This window comes from Musca autumnalis, unplaced genomic scaffold, assembly GCF_047663935.1.
Source record: "Musca autumnalis isolate F117 unplaced genomic scaffold, ASM4766393v1 scaffold_5, whole genome shotgun sequence".
Lineage (NCBI taxonomy): Eukaryota > Metazoa > Arthropoda > Insecta > Diptera > Muscidae > Musca > Musca autumnalis.
In genome coordinates, this window is record NW_027412088.1 from 133,339,162 (window position 1) to 133,355,354 (window position 16,193).

The window sequence follows — 16,193 nt, forward strand, 5'->3', positions numbered from 1 at the left end:
AAAGTGGTAAACTCAAATTCTCCACCAAAAATTGTGGACTTGGGTCCACGATTTGGGATAGGCCCCATATAACGGTACAGCCCGATTTCAGTTGTTATCGACATTTTTGACCCAATTTGGATGTAGATCAAAATACTCAAATAAATTATTCACCAAAAATTTTGGGCACAGTTCCAGGTTTTGGAATGGCGCCGATATACCGACTGATTTCAGGTATTTTGATGTTTTTAACTATATATTCTGACCGAATTATATAAAATTTGATGTTTTGGGTGCTTATTGGTCGGACAACTTCTCCGCCAAAATGACATACAGTCTGTCGCAAAAGTTAGTATACACCGTTGAAACCAAAATGTATTAGGGATAAATATCACTATAACTTATTTAAAACAACAAACAATTACTTTTATTTGATAGACAAGAAGGTTGTCTTCCGTAATAACAATTAAAAGTGCCCAATATTTGCATACAATAGCAAATGTACGGCTCGAATCCCAAAAAGACCAAAAATTATGTCGCTAAAGTTAGTATACAACGGGGAATCCTCGTGGAACTGTGCAAAAAATTCTTGATATTTTTGAACAAAATGAAACTAAATCTGTACTTAAGATCATAAAGAGTATATTAATTGGTTTTAATGGCAGTTATAGTACTTATAGTGACAAGTCCAACGTACACTGGATCGTAAAATCCACAAAAATTGGTCATCTACAAATACAACAACTGTAGCGACAAAATTCCGAGAGTTATGTCCTGTTTATGAATTCTAAAGCTATGAAATGCTCAGAAAGGCTCTGAAGTTTCAATATGGGGTAATCTTGATCGAGTTTCGACTTGTTCTGTTTGAAAAAACGGGAATTTCTTGAAGGAAACCAATGCTATTGAGGCCATTGTCCTTTTGAAACATGTAATAATCCTTAATCCTTATACAAAAGGACTTTCCTTTTGAGTTAATTTTCTCACAAATGTTGCCCCTTTTCATATTCCCACCAAAAGTAAATAGTAGGAGAACCTCAAGATCCGTTGTAAGCCCTACAGTTATACTGTCCTACCGGCCTTTTAGCAGTATCGGACATTCTTCTCGTGTCCCTAGTGTCTAATGTACTACTAATGTCTAATGAACTACTTCTAACTGATCCATTTATTTGTATTTTGGTCCTAAGTGAAGCGAACACAGCTTTTCAGAACGTTTTTGCACAATCCATGCGTTATAACAGCAGAGAAAGCTCTGTATTAAAATTTTAAATTAGCTATTATATCCTCCTGTGGTGGTGGAGTATCACTGTAGGGCTTACAACAGAACTTGAGGTTCTCCTACTATTTATTTTTGGTGGGAATGCGAAAAGGGTCATAATTTGTGAGAAAATTAACTGAAAAGGAAAGTCCTTATGTGTAAGGATTAAGGATTATTACATGATTCAAAAGGACAACGGCCTCAAAAATATGGGTTTCCATCAAGAAATTCCCGTTTTTTTCAAAAAGGACGAGTCGAAACTCGAGCTTTAAAATTCATAAACAGGACATAACACTCGGAATTTTGTCGCTACAGTTGTTGTATTTGTAGATGACCAATTTTTGTGGATTTTACGATACAGTGTACGTTGGACTTATCACTATAAGTACTATAACTATCATTAAAACCAATCAATATACTCTTTATGATCTTAAGTACAGATTTAGTTTCATTTTGTTCAAAAATATCAAGAATTGTTTAAACAGTTGCACGGGGATTCTCCTTTGTATACTAACTTTTGCGACATAATTTTTGGTCTTTTTGGGATTCGAACCGTACATTTGCTATTGTATGCAAATATTGGGCACTTTTAATTGTTATTACGGAAGACAACCTTCTTGTCTATCAAACAAAACTAATTGTTTCTTGTTTTCAATAAGTTATTGTGATTTTTATCCCTAATACATTTTGGTTTCAACGGTGTATACTAACTTTTGCGACAGACTGTATGTCCACGTTTGATATGGCCACCATTTAAAAGTATGTGCCGATTTCAGGTATTTTAAAGTGTTTATCTATACTTTCTTTCTCAATTGGCTGAAAATTGGCATTTAGGATTCCAAGTGGTTAGATCCGCTATATGGAATCTATTCCGATAAAATCGAATCAGTGCAAAAGCAATTTTTACTTTTTGCATTGAGAGGTTTACATTGGAATAGTAATTTTGAATTGCCTTCATACTCTAGCAGGCTAAAGTTAATTCGATTGCCTACATTAAAAAGTAGACGTATTATGTTGAATACTATGTTTGTTTTAAAAGTATTGAATGGTAGTGTGCCGTCTGATTTCTTAATATCGTCTATTAGAATAAATGTTCATTTTAGACCTAGTAGATATTATCAATTCTTATATATAGATTTTCGCCGAACCAATTATTCGATGGGTGAACCACTTAGCAAAATGTGTACTGATTTTAATTCCATGTACTATAATGTGGACTTTTGCATGAGTTTCGAAGTCATAAAATCTAATATAATTTTATCTTTAAATAACTAGTAGTTTGTATGGTTTAATATATAACTGGCTGATGAAGTAGATTCTGTAGCTGGTTTTCGAATTTCCTTCGTATACGCCACCATGATGCGGATCATGGTGTGTACGCGATCCCCACGAAAGGGGAGGACGCCCCCTCCGTCGGCAGGGGTGGGAAAGTGAGGCGTGGGAACGTTCGATAAAAAAAAAAAAAAAAAAAAAAAAAACTTCCCCACTCGCAACAGAAAAATAACGCACTTATTATATTTTACTTCAGAATGTTTCTTTTTACTTTGTTATCAACTACATACGTCAACATATCGCTCAGTAACTCAAACAGGGGGGTTTCTTAGTTAGAAATTTCTTTTTTTTTCTACGGCTTCTACTTTATCTTGTTTCAAAATTTCATGTTGATATTTTTAAAACTCAACGAGCTACAGCTAATTTACTTGAAGTTTAGCATAAATCAACAACAACGTTTTTTTGTGTTTATGAAGCTTTAAAACACTTTAAATCATTTAAATCAGAAATGTAATACTAATATCTGGATAGCTCTTTGAGTAGTTATTTTACTTTTAGTATTGTGTAATAGTCCGATTGCAAAAACTGATTCTGCTATAGAAAGCTCTCAAAATATACATCTAAATTGTAACATAACCTCACAATGGCATAGATTCGCTTATACTCACGCAGAGAAAAAATATTTTTTTAACTGGTGGTGGGCAACATTTTATTTTGTCTGGCACCAAATAATTTTTGTGGCGCACATATTATTTTACAGACGATAATGTATATTGCCAATTTTGATTCTGTTCACCATATAAAACAACAACAATTCACAAAATCTCGATATATGGTAATATTTTCATAATTATCTGATATTCAATCCAACCACAATCTGCTTAACTTTCTCAGTTTTACATATGAAGTGTCAAAAACAACAGCTGTTCACTGCCAAAAGCAAATGTTATCTCATTAGTTGTGTTGTCGCTGAGTAAGAAGGTTGTAAATTTTGTTTCTTTTTTTTAAATTAATGGTATAAAATTAGTAAAAACATCATTCCAAACAAGGAATGAAATAGTTCGAGTATTTGCTGTCGGTATTAATGACTACAATTTATTTGTGAATGAAGATATAAAAATGTGTAGAAAGAAAAATCAAAAAGTGACAAAAAGATATTAGTGCCTGAGTTGTGTTTCATTTTCTTTCACTTCTTAAATAAAAGAATCTCCAAATGTTTCGTGCAAATTTTGTGCATTATTTAATTTTGTCTATTAATAATTAATAGAAATCGTATGCAAGTGATCGAAATAACAAGAAAAAGAATGTATGTGTAACATAAACATCTGTTGTTGTTGTGTTCGGTATAAGTATGAAACAAACGGAGAGACAACAGAGAGAACTGTTGTTAATGTTATAAAGTATAAGTGTATTCAATATTATACTTATTTATTCTATCAAATCCAAATTGTTCTTAAATAAATAAAACTTTTATTTAAAATACATTGAAAAATCTTTTGATACTACTTATTACAGACAACCACAACATGTTTGTACTGCTACCACGACATTTTAAAATATTTCAAAAATTGTATTATTAGAATATGATAGAGGTTACCATATATCTATAATATATATTTTCCTTTCAAAATATGGTGGCATGAATCATATTTTTTCTCTGCGTGCTTCTTCTCATAATTAAGGGTTAAGGGGCCTGTATAGTCTATACGGTATTACTTTTAATTTGGACACTCTTCATACATTCTAAACTTGAAGGGCTATTAAGCCAACAATCTACAATAATTTAGTATACAAATATATCCCGTTATTAAGTTGTAGATAAGTTAGGTTAAATGCCAAAATTTAATGCATTTTGATTTAGCCGCAAGTACCAGTAATAAGCCAATCTTTTTGTGTAACTTAACTTAGATGGTCCTCTACAGAACATTTGTCCCATAAGCCGAACTAAAAATAGAATTACACTCCTCCCTATTTGTTGTTTTTATTTCCCAATTTAGAATGTCGCGTTTTTTTGACTCCCTCTTTCACTTGTCTATTTCATCGAAGCCATCCTTATTATTGGAAAACCCAAACGTAAGGAATTTAGAATTTAATAAACAAAACTTAATGTTCAAAAAAACATTCTAGGTCGCAAATATAAGCCGACAAAACTAAAGCACCCCCTAATTCGAGGTACAACAACAACTATTGAAATCAATATTTTGTTGTGTATCCTTTATTCTACTATTATTTCAGGTGAAATAATTAATTTTCGGAAAATTTAGCTTAAATCCTCAAAATATTGAAAATCGGGAGGTACCGTCTATACCCAAACGTGGACCCGGATGCACAATCTTTGGTGGAAAAGTTTTGTGACCACTAGGAACCCTAAGTACCTAATTTCAGCTAATTTAGTATGAAAATGTGGCTTAAATCATCAAAATACCGAAAATCAGAAGGTACCGCTATAAGTGGGATATACCAAAACATTAGCCAATATTATTCATATTCATCCAAAAATGTAAAAAAGTTAATTAATATGGGAAACGGCAAACAAATTTCGAAGATCAAGGCCTGGGTGTATGTGCTTATACTATCAGAATTAATGTAAATGGATATTCAACAGGTTGCACTGTTTGTTTGATTTTTGGATCATTAACTTAAACGCGAAAAATGAATGGCAGGCCAAGTTTTCTTAACAGAGTCAGCTTCTATAGATGTTCAGAAGTCCGTTTGATCACAAAGCTGATGCATTTCATTTTTAATAAATGTTGCAATATCAACTTACATTACAACTAAATTTTAATACAGTGTTGCGCATATCAAAAGCAACAAATCCAGGGGCATAATTATGTGATTCGATATCGAGTTGTTTCGAAACGAGTACATTCGATATCGAGTAAACTTATCAAGTTATTGAGCATAAATTTGCGAGAAATTACTCGTAGCTAAATGGCCTATCGTAAACTAAAAAATGAAAGATTTCTTATTGTCTCTTTGATTAAAATGCAAAAATTGTTGTTTGTTGTCGGTTTATAAAAGAAAAATAAAATTAGTAAAAAAATCTCAGAATTTTTTTACACAAAATAACAAGAAAAAATGTGAAAAGTCCTTTATAATAATTTTCTTATTTTCTTAATTATTCAATGTAATGTTCAACAAATTCCACAAATATTTACAATTTCTAGTTCACGATTTTGTTTTTTTACTTTTTGTTTTAAAATAAATACATAATGTTGCTTAAAGGACACAGCGGTTTCCATAGTTCGATTACCGGTTTTTCGGTAGTAACCGGTAATCGAACTATCGATAACATTGGTTGATCGTTTTCGATCGAGACTTGTCATGACGTTTTTTATCGTGTCGAAAACTTATTCACGAGCAAATTCTCGATCGAATCGAATCACGTCATTAGGCCCCAGGATTACGTATGAATACAATTTTTGGATGCGTTACAAACAATCGAACATTGGTAAACACAATACATCCTGGTGTTTACACCTTGAGGCCATCGGCACATTGTGACTAAAAACGTTGGGGAAACATTAAATTATTCAAAAAAGAACTTCCATTAATTAGTTGGGGCTCTTATTTGCTGTATACGCCCTAGATTAGTTTGCCGAAGAAGTTTTGAAAACAATTTGAAAAGTTATACAGCTCCCAACACAAACAACACGCCGGTCAAGAGCCCATTGTTTCAACCAACAGTGGGTAAAATAAAGTCATTTGGATAAATAATTCAGTTTTTTTATATTTGTTGTTATTAAATCTTATTATTAATACTAGCAGACCCCGGTCCGCGTTGCTGGCCCGTCGTAATGAGTTTTACTGACAGCTTTTAATCGACTTTATGCTTGGCAATTCAAAAATAGGTATTTTCTACCTCACTTCTTCGGTCCATTGTAAAACCGAGAAGGATTTTAAATTTATCAACAGATTTTGTCTCTAAACTTTCTTTTCTCTTGCGGACTTTGGCGGATTTTTTCGCCAATTTGTGAATTTTAGGATTTATTATCGTAAAAGTTAAAAAAATGGTTAAATCGAGTTCTCCCGCTTATTAAGACATATATGTTTTAGCTTCTCATGGCTGATGGACCGTTGAACCTCACCATTAAAGCACATTTGTAAATATATAGTTTTTCTTGATCGGGGGCGCAACCACCGTTGTCTCGAAAACTTATTTGCAACCTGATGCACTCATAAGTTTAGCAAATATAGCGATTATAAAATAATAGGCCCCGAAATTCGTCTACAAATATATAGCATTTTGGAAAACGGGACATTCCTAAACATTTTCTGAAAATTAGGTTCAGTAGTTTTGGAAAAATAATGTTTTGGAAAGAGCGGGCGTGGTTAGCAGTTTTCAAGATATAACATATTAAAAAAGTAGGCCTGGTTCGGTATTTTGGCTCCAAATATATACCTAGGGTGCACACAACTTCGTTGCCTAACAAAATGTATGCTGAAACCGATATAATCATAAGTTTGGCTTATACATATAGCGTTTAACAGAAAGGCATGGGAAAGGTAACCCACCTCTTCCGAAATTCATAAAATAACAACGGCAAACATTGAGCTTTTGCTGCAAATTTTATGGAAATCCCTTTAGTAGTATTGTAGTTATGACATATTAAAATAAAAACAGGCGTGGTCGGGCCTATAGGCCCTAAAGAATTACCTAGATTGTAGATTAATCCGTAAATTTTTAATCCGATACATGCATAATTTTTGCAAATATAACGTTTTTTAAAAATATCGTATAGGGGAGGTACTCCGCCCCTCTGGAATTCAATAAAATATATAATCTGTTTTCGGGGGCGTGGTAAACTTTTCTTTCCAAAAAACCTAAGTTGGGTTATGACGGCATTTGATTTTTATTCATAAAGGTAAGGCTTTTTTTAAATATGTCCCCTTCAAAATTCAAGAAAATATGCCAGTATATTCCCTGACATTTTCAGGAAAATCGGTTCAGTAGTTTTGTAGATGTAACATATTTTCAAAAGTGGGTGTGGTCGAGACTTTGAATCCTAAAAAAGTGGGTAAGGTCGGAGACACAACCACAATTGTCTTGCAAATTAACCTCAAAATAGATACATTCGTAATTATTGTAAATATAACATTTTTAAAAAAGTAGGGTATAGGGGAAGTACCCCGCCCGATCGGAAATTCAATCAAATGTGTAGCCTATTTCAACAGGGGGCCATCACTCTACGTTCCCTGAAAATGTCAGGAAAATCTGTTGAGTAGTTTCGTAGATATAACATATTTATAAAAGTGGGCGGAAAAGTGGGCGTGGCCAATTTTTCTTTGCATAAAAACCTAAACAGGACTATGACTTACATTTCCACAAAAAATTATCCAAATCGTTCCAGCCGTTTTCACCATTTACCATTACCAACGAACGATATTTGATTTTTATTTATAAAGATTTAAAAGTTTAGACAAATCGCGATTTTTTTGAAAATCCCCTGTAGATATAACCTAATTAGAAAGTGGGCGTGGTCGGATCATAAGTCACAAAATAAGTACGTAAGGTTGGAAACACAATCGCCATTGACTCGCAAATAAATTCCCAAACCGATACATTCGTATTTGTTGCAAATATTGCATTTTTACAAAAATAGGTCATAGGGGAGGTACCCCGCCCGATCCGAAATTCAACCAAATATGTAGCCTATTTCAACCGGGGGCCATCACTCTACGTTCCCTGCAAATTTCAGGAAAATCTATTGAGTAGTTCCGTAGATATAACATATTTATAAAAGTGGGCGTGGCCAATTTTTCTTTGCATAAAAACCTAAACTGGACTATGACTAACATTTCCACAAAAAATTATCCAAATCGCTCTAGCCGTTTTCAACTGATGCAATTACCAACAAACGACAATTGAGTTTTATATATAAAGATAATTTATTAAAAATCATATTGGGTCGTTTTAACCGTAAAAAATATTGAATATTCTACCAGTGGTTCATAAATTGTCTTCTTTGTCCTCTGAGAATGGTTTCTTGTCCAGTGTATAACTTTTCAAATTGTTTTTAAAACTTTTTCTGCGAACTAATCTAGGGCTTATATCGGAAATAAGAGCCCCAACTAATTCTTGGAAGTTCCTATTCGCATTATTTTTAAAAATTTCCCAACCTTGGCCTCTAGGGCCAACATTAGGTTGTTTAACGTTTTTATTATACGGCACACATAAGAACGGTTGATACTAACACGCAGAGAAGAGATATTGTAGGGGCAATCATATTCTAAGAACAAAATAGTGTATTTTAAAAATCTGAAAATATATATTGTTGTTGAACCATATATTTTGTTTCAGGCACCATAATCAGACAAAATATATTGTTGCACCAATAATATCTATATATAAAATAGAAACATGTTTTATGTTTGTTTGTTTGAAATTTATAGACTCAAAAACCGCTGAACCGATCTTGCTGAAATTTTCAGGGTATATTACTACATCGCCTGAAAGTAACATAGGCTATAAAAAGTTTCGAAATTCCGCTCTGATCCGGAGATATAGCATCAGACTCGGAGGTACCTCCAAAAAATTTAAACTTTGTATGCAAATATCTATAGAACGGTTACAGATACAGAAATTTAAAACGTGTGATGGATTTTAGCCTAAAAATAAATGTGCCAAAATATATCGAAATCGGTTCAGATTTGGATATAGCTCCTATATATATTTTCGGCCGATTTCATGTATTTGATGCACCTAACCCACTATATATGTCCAATTTCAATGAAATTAGGAATGTGTGACTAAATTTGTTGTAGAAATGAGTATGCCGAATTATATTGAAATCGGTTCAGATTTGGATATAGCTCCTATATATATTTTCGGCCGATTTCATGTATTTGATGCACCCAACCCACTATGTATGTCCAATTTCAATGAAATTTGGAATGTGTGACTAAATTTTTTGCAGAAATGAGCATGCCAAATTATGTTGAAATCGGTTCAGATTTGAATATAGCTCCTATATATGTTTTCGGCCGATTTCATGTATTTGATGCACCCAACCCACTATGTATGTCCAATTTCAATGAAATTTGGAATGTGTGACTAAATTTGTTGCAGAATTGAGTATTAAAATCGGTTCAGATTTGGATATAGCTCCTATATATATTTTCGGCCGATTTCATGTATTTAATGCACCCAACCAACCCACTATGTATGTCCAATTTCAATGAAATTTGGAATGTGGCTATAGCTCCCATATTTATTTCAATGAAATTTGTGCGGTATCTACGAGTATATCTATAACGGAGGAAAATGTTTGTACGTTTATTTGTTTGAATTTTATGGACTCAAAAACCGCTAAACCGATCTTCCTGAAACTTTCAGAGTATATTACCACATGGCCTGAAAGTGTCACAGGCTATATAAATCTTAAAAATTCCGCCCCGATCTGGAGATATAGCCTCAGGATCGGAAGTACCTCCAAAAACTGTAGACTTTGTATGCTGATATCTAACGAACGATTATCGATACAGTCTTCAAATTTGGTAAGTGTGACGGAATTTGGTCTAAAAATAAATTTGCCAAAGTAATTTGAAATCGGCTCAGATTTGGATATATATTTTCGGCCGATTTAATGCATTTGATGCATAAAACACGTTTTGTATGCCCAATTCCAATGAAATTTGGAATGTGTGACGGAATATGTGGCGGGAATCAGTCTACAAAACAAATTGGTAAATTATATTGAAAGAATTTCAGTCAATAGAATTTCAAGAAATGCACGAACGTACAAATCCATTGATACTGTGGCAACTGAAGACGACGCGATTAACTATCCAGTTGAATTCCTAAGTTCGTTGGATCTTCAGGCTTTCCACCACACAATTTAGTGCTAAAAGTCGGTGTTCCTATTATTTTATTAAGAAACATAGACCCACCTTGCCTTTGCAATGGTACAAGGTTAACAGTAAACAAACTACATAACTATTTAATTGAGGCAACGACTATTACTGGGAAGTATATAGGTTCAGATGTACTTCTACCTCGAATCCCTCTAATAGCAACAGAAACGCCCTTCAATTTTAAAAGATTCCAGTTTCCTGTACGTTTGGCATTTGCAATGACTATAAATAAATCCCAAGGACAGACTCTTCGTGTATGTGGCCTAAATTTAGCATGTTCTTGCTTTTCTCATGGTCAGCTCTACGATGCATGTTCACGTATTGGTAGACCGGCCGATTTGTTTGTTTACGCTCCTGAAGGAAAAACAAAATACATTGTATATCCTAAAGCATTACAATAAATACTTTACTTTAAATTTTTGAATTTGATTTCTTTCTGATTTCAAAAAATCCGTAAAATTTAAAGGGGTAGCGAAGCGCATCGGGTTCAGCTAGTATATTATAATATATTATTATAACAAATGCAAATTCTTCGCAAAATAACATGCCCCAAAAAACAAATCTAAGTCAAAAGTACAGAAAATGAAAACCAATGACACTACAATTTTTAATGATATTCCGTTGTTGCTTTTCTTTTGCACTCCCCCATTCTCAAGGATCTGTCAATATTGTTGTTGTCCCATCCAACTACAAAGTACAAAAACAACTTGTTGTCGTGTACGAAAGTAGATGAGGACACTCTCAGGTAACATTCTGCGGCAAAGAAACGTTGTTTCATACTGTTTTAGGTATTTCTTTCTCCAGAAATTACATATTTTCCGAAATGTGGGAAAATGGTCGTATTTAGTAGCACGCCACGCCCACCTCCTTCCAATATTTTGACCTAATTTTTGGTCTCCTTAGTTTCAATAGTTTCAATAATTAACAATAGGTGACGACAAAAAAATGGGGAAAATCGACTTATAAACCACTGTGCGACGTCGATATGCGCTGTCAATGCATATAGGCCCGTAGATCTTTCGAAGATTTTTTTCTCAAGCACATAAATTATCTGCTTGCGCGTTGTAGCTTTGTTTTTAAACTGCTTACCTTGTCCAAAGTAGCATCTGTTGGTCAATACTATTCTTGATGTTGGTATATTCTCTCTCAAATTTAGGTATTTGAAATTGCTAGCCGATCTGGAAAGAATTTCCATAATTGCATTATGTAATTAACAAGTGGTTGTAAGCAATTTTCTGTGAATGATGTTCAACTATTTAAACAAATCACATCCCCGATGCTTTCATTTCATTAACATCGAACATTATTAAATGCTACTAATGATTGTATAATTATTATCAGAATAATACATAATCCATTTTGTTAAAAGAAAGCCGCCAAAGTGGCACAACTTTATGAACACAGAGAGAAATTTACCGCTTTAAAATTTGGAAATGGCCTCGAGTGAGATTCACACAAATGCAATCACCTCATAAGTCTGACACATCACTGCGTACTTACATACATACATTGGTAATTATTAAATAATGATGTGCTTGCTGCCTCTAGGAAATACACAAGAAGACAGGTGCAACAGGAAACCTGGTTAGTACTCGGAAAATTAATGATCTCTTTCCCCCACATAGAACATAACGCATCTTAATGATACTTACCAGTGTTGCAGCCACTATAGTTAATAATGAAACACAAATGTTTAACTTGATTTTCAAATTTCTCTTTGTTGTTTGTATTTTCTTCTTAAGTATTTAAAATTGAATTTATAATTGTTTCGTTTTGTGTTTTTTTTTTATAAAATGAAATGAAGTAATCTGTATGCTGTTATTGTTATTTTAAGATATACATATACATATAATAGGTACATATATACTATTTTTATATATAAATATAAATATACTTATAAAAAAAACATATTTACATTTGTATTTTAATTGATTTACAATGACGGCCTTAAGTAATGAAACACTTGAATTCATTCATGCATTTAATTGTTTGTTGTTGATTTTAACTTTAATTTTTCTCTTAGTTTTTCTTAGTGGGGGATTTATCTTTATTTCCAATTAATTTATTGTCTTTTCAATAAACAAGAGGTTAGGGAGGAGGGAGTATTTGTAATTATTACATTTTTACATGTTTACCAAATAAACAGGGTGTGGTTTTGTTATGAGGGTATGGATGGGTCCATTAATGAGTCGTTTTAATCTTCATAAAAATAAAAATAAATCATAAAAATAAAAAAGATGTATGCTATTAACTTAAACTAAATGACATTGTGAAATCTTGTTAAAACTTATGTTGACATTTTTTGGACATGCTTACGATTGTTTAGCTTGTGGGAAAATTGGCAGTTTCATTCTAATGTGGGATTTTGATCATCAACATTTTTATGATATGCCCTGGATTACACAAAACATTTTGTGTTTCTTACCTAGTATATGATACATTGTCGTGATGCAAAGTCATATAAAGTTCCCATTACAATTGCAATTGCCATTCGAGCAACACAAACTGCCGTATGCGATCCGGGGCAAAGTGAAACAATGAATTTCTTTAACAATAAAATTGAACTAAGATTTTCTTTATCACATTTGGCTTATCTATTCTTCTTCCCACCAAGCGTCGTTCTACGCCGCCCAAGCTACCAAATTACCAGCTGCAGTAATTATGCCCAAAAACACTGCGTAATCTCAAAATAATGAAGTAATGAATTCGCATGACTTGCAATGAAATTTGAACAAATTTTAACAGTTTTCACTCTTTTCGTATAGTGTAAAAATGGAATAAGAAGGGTTTTAGGAAAGAGGTGTGGGGAGAGGGAGTAAAAAGTTTGGCAGTTATATCTCATTTGTATGTTTCGGTGTAAATATAATTATGCTAAACATTTTCATTTAAATTTGTTCGCTGCCTGTCATTATCACTGAAATTTCCTTCAGATTTTTACTACTTCAACAACTTTGGCCATCGAACAGATGACCTCAAGTTTTCAAGTCAGCCTTCTGCGACAGCATTTTTGCTTCATATCTTAAATGCTAATTTTGTAGAGTTGTATTTGTAAATAGAGATAAAATGTTTTTGCAACAGGAAGAGTTTTGGTTTTCGGTATGTTTTTTTTTGGAAAGGGGTTTAAGGAAGATATAGGATATTTTACTTTTTTATTTATTTATATATATTTTTGTTTGGTTAAGATAAGAGAAAGAAAACTTATAGCAAGTTTGTCGTTTTTTTTTTTTTCATTTTATATATAATTGTTGTTGTTATATGTTAATAAAATGCTAAAAAGTTAAATACTCTATATAAGAAGAAATGATTTATGACCTATAACTAACTATTCGTTTCACTAAAAATGTAATCATCCATCTGCAGCATCATCGTTGTCCAAAACGGCCGTTGGCCATAGAATTTCATCTAAAACATTTTTGCTGGAAAGTTTTGTAGATATTCTGTGGATAGTGGGACCGCTTGGATTTCGTATTTTTAACGTAAGTAAGTAAGTATGTATGTATGTATTTCTATTAAAGTGTGTGTGTAAGTATTTGATAATGTATGTAAAAGTAAGTATAAAACTACAGGGTGAAAATAAACCTGCTATCATGTCTTGCAGCAATATCAGAATGTTGTACGGGTAACCACCATTGCGGGAACGCCTGCTATGATTGATGAGCCTTAAACACTGTGCGGATTTGTTGTATGTGTGTGTGAGAGAGTGTTTAAAAGTGCTGCTGATAACGCCTTTTATGGTTTGCGTGCCAACAGCTATGTAGTGTGGTATGGCTCCCTTTAGGTGTCTATGTTCATTCTTCAGTTGTGGCCACCGCCGCTGCTGCTAAACACTCGAGCAGGTATTTTCAATATCACAGCCTTAAAGCACAAACTTGGAATTATGTTCATTTCACATTTCTCTCTTCGATTTGAAATTCGATGACGATTCGTAAAGAGAAGTGCTTGTTTGTAGTCATCTGAGGTTGTTGATGGAACGAACAAGTTTGTTGTCCACCAGCAGCATTTCGTTTAATTCGTAAGGTTTGTACATTTTGTAATTGATTCGATTTTCTGTTCAATTTTGTTCTTTGTTTTTTGATTTGCTATTTGCTTCGTCTTTTTTGAAAATTTGTTGTTATATTTTTTCTTGTGTGAATTTGTGTTGGTTGCGTCAGTCTACTTATTCTGTATTAGAAGCTCTATGAGTTTCCACCATTGGTATGAGGGGGTGTTGCGGGCCATTTGCGTTGACACTACTGCTACAGCTACAGCCGCAATGCTTCAGTAGGCCTAAATTAGCCACGCTTTAGTACAAGGAACTTTTTTGTTTTGGTAAAAAGGAATGCACGTTTGGTTTCAAACGCGTATACTCACCACAGGTGGATACGAGATATATTTGTCGCTCATATTGAAGTATGAACCATCCGGTGGTGGAGCTGGCGAGGGCGATGATATGTAGCTGCCCTTAATGACAAGCGATGAGGCAGGTGAGGGCGAGGGTATATACATGCCGTTTGACATCAGCATGTGATCATCTTTGGAACGATTCATCTGCTCTGGCATACCGGAACGGTTACTGTGCCTCTTGGGATTGGGTAGGGTACGTGTAAAGTCGGGATTGCACATGTACGGTGGTGTACACATGGAACTCTCCTGGTATTTGGGTGGATAGGCTGTGGACTGTATGATGTCGACGTTCTCCACCAAATAGGTTGAGGTGGCCTGCTTCTGGACATCAGCCTGCAGAGCAGAAATTGGCAACTGTGTAAAATTAATTTAATGAGAGTGTTATGGTTAGCGCTCAAGCATATGAAAGTTACATTTATGATGATTGTAAGTGAGGACGTGTTGACGGTTAAATGTTAGCATGAGAAATTAAAAAAAGCAAAATTTTCATTCACTTCTTACCTTATAGACTGACTGATTATCCTCCTTGGAGTAGGCATCATCATTAGGTGCTTCCGCTTCAGTTGAGCTCTTGTTTTGGCGTCTTATCACAAACCAGGCAACCAATGCAGCATTCAACACTAGCAACACCATGGCGGCAGAGGTTATACCAATAATCATCATATTAGGCATTTCATCTTTTTCATTTAATTCAGCCGAGTACGGTTGGGAGCCTAAAGTATGAAGAAAAACAAAAAAGACCGACACTCAATCAAAATCTTTCTTTCTCCCTCTTTTACTCTTTCTACTCACCTTTGGTTAAAGTCAATTTAATATCCGGCAAGAATTTACTGCCACCCGCTTCGTTAGCTGCCATTACCGAGAACAAATATGTACTACCCGCTTTTAAACCATCAATGCTTATGTTGAAACTTCCTGGTTTGGCATCTACATATTTGTATTTATCCTCGTTGTGGATTTTGAAACGCAGGCGATAGTAGACCGGTAAACCACCATCGAAGCCGGGAATCCAAGCCAAATCCACACCGTTGTCAGTGACATTGTTGACCAACAATTCCAGCGGTGTATCCGGTCGTGTGGGCTTGGAAAATTCCACAGTTGTAGTGGCTTGGCCATGGGTATTGCGAGCCACACATTCGTATTGTCCATAGTCATCAGCCGAGGTGTTCTCTATGACTAATGTTGACTCATGAGTCAGGGCATCCAGTTTACGTTCCAATGCCTTGAATTTGCTGCGACGCATTTTCAAGTCTTTGCCATTGCGACGCCACACAAAGCTTGGCTGTGGCGCTGCCATCGCTTTGCACACCAAACGACCACGTTCACCCATACGGGCGGCAAACCGCATCAGGGCAGGTGAATGGTCCAATTCGGGAGCAGCTGAAAACCACAAGATAATTGATGTTGATGTATTTATGTTTAGCAATTTCAATTAACTTGAACACACGAT

At 34.2% G+C, this 16,193-nt stretch overlaps 1 protein-coding gene across 2 annotated transcripts in view; it reads right to left on the reverse strand.

Annotated features, from left to right (window-relative positions):
- Window positions 1–14,415: 14,415 nt before the first annotated feature.
- Window positions 14,416–16,193, reverse strand: part of hbs (hibris) — a 58,285-nt gene continuing 56,507 nt past the window's right edge. Inside the window, exons 11-14 of one of the 2 annotated variants that reach the window (XM_073990369.1) lie at window positions 15,536–16,123; window positions 15,245–15,456; window positions 14,711–15,097; window positions 14,416–14,626 (exon numbers count right to left, since the gene is read on the reverse strand). In XM_073990369.1, coding sequence (XP_073846470.1) covers window positions 14,618–14,626; window positions 14,711–15,097; window positions 15,245–15,456; window positions 15,536–16,123 — 1,196 coding nt within the window. In that variant the 3' untranslated portion in view covers window positions 14,416–14,617. The remainder of the gene's footprint in view (window positions 14,627–14,710; window positions 15,098–15,244; window positions 15,457–15,535; window positions 16,124–16,193) is intronic. The other variant, XM_073990370.1, reaches the window with a different exon arrangement.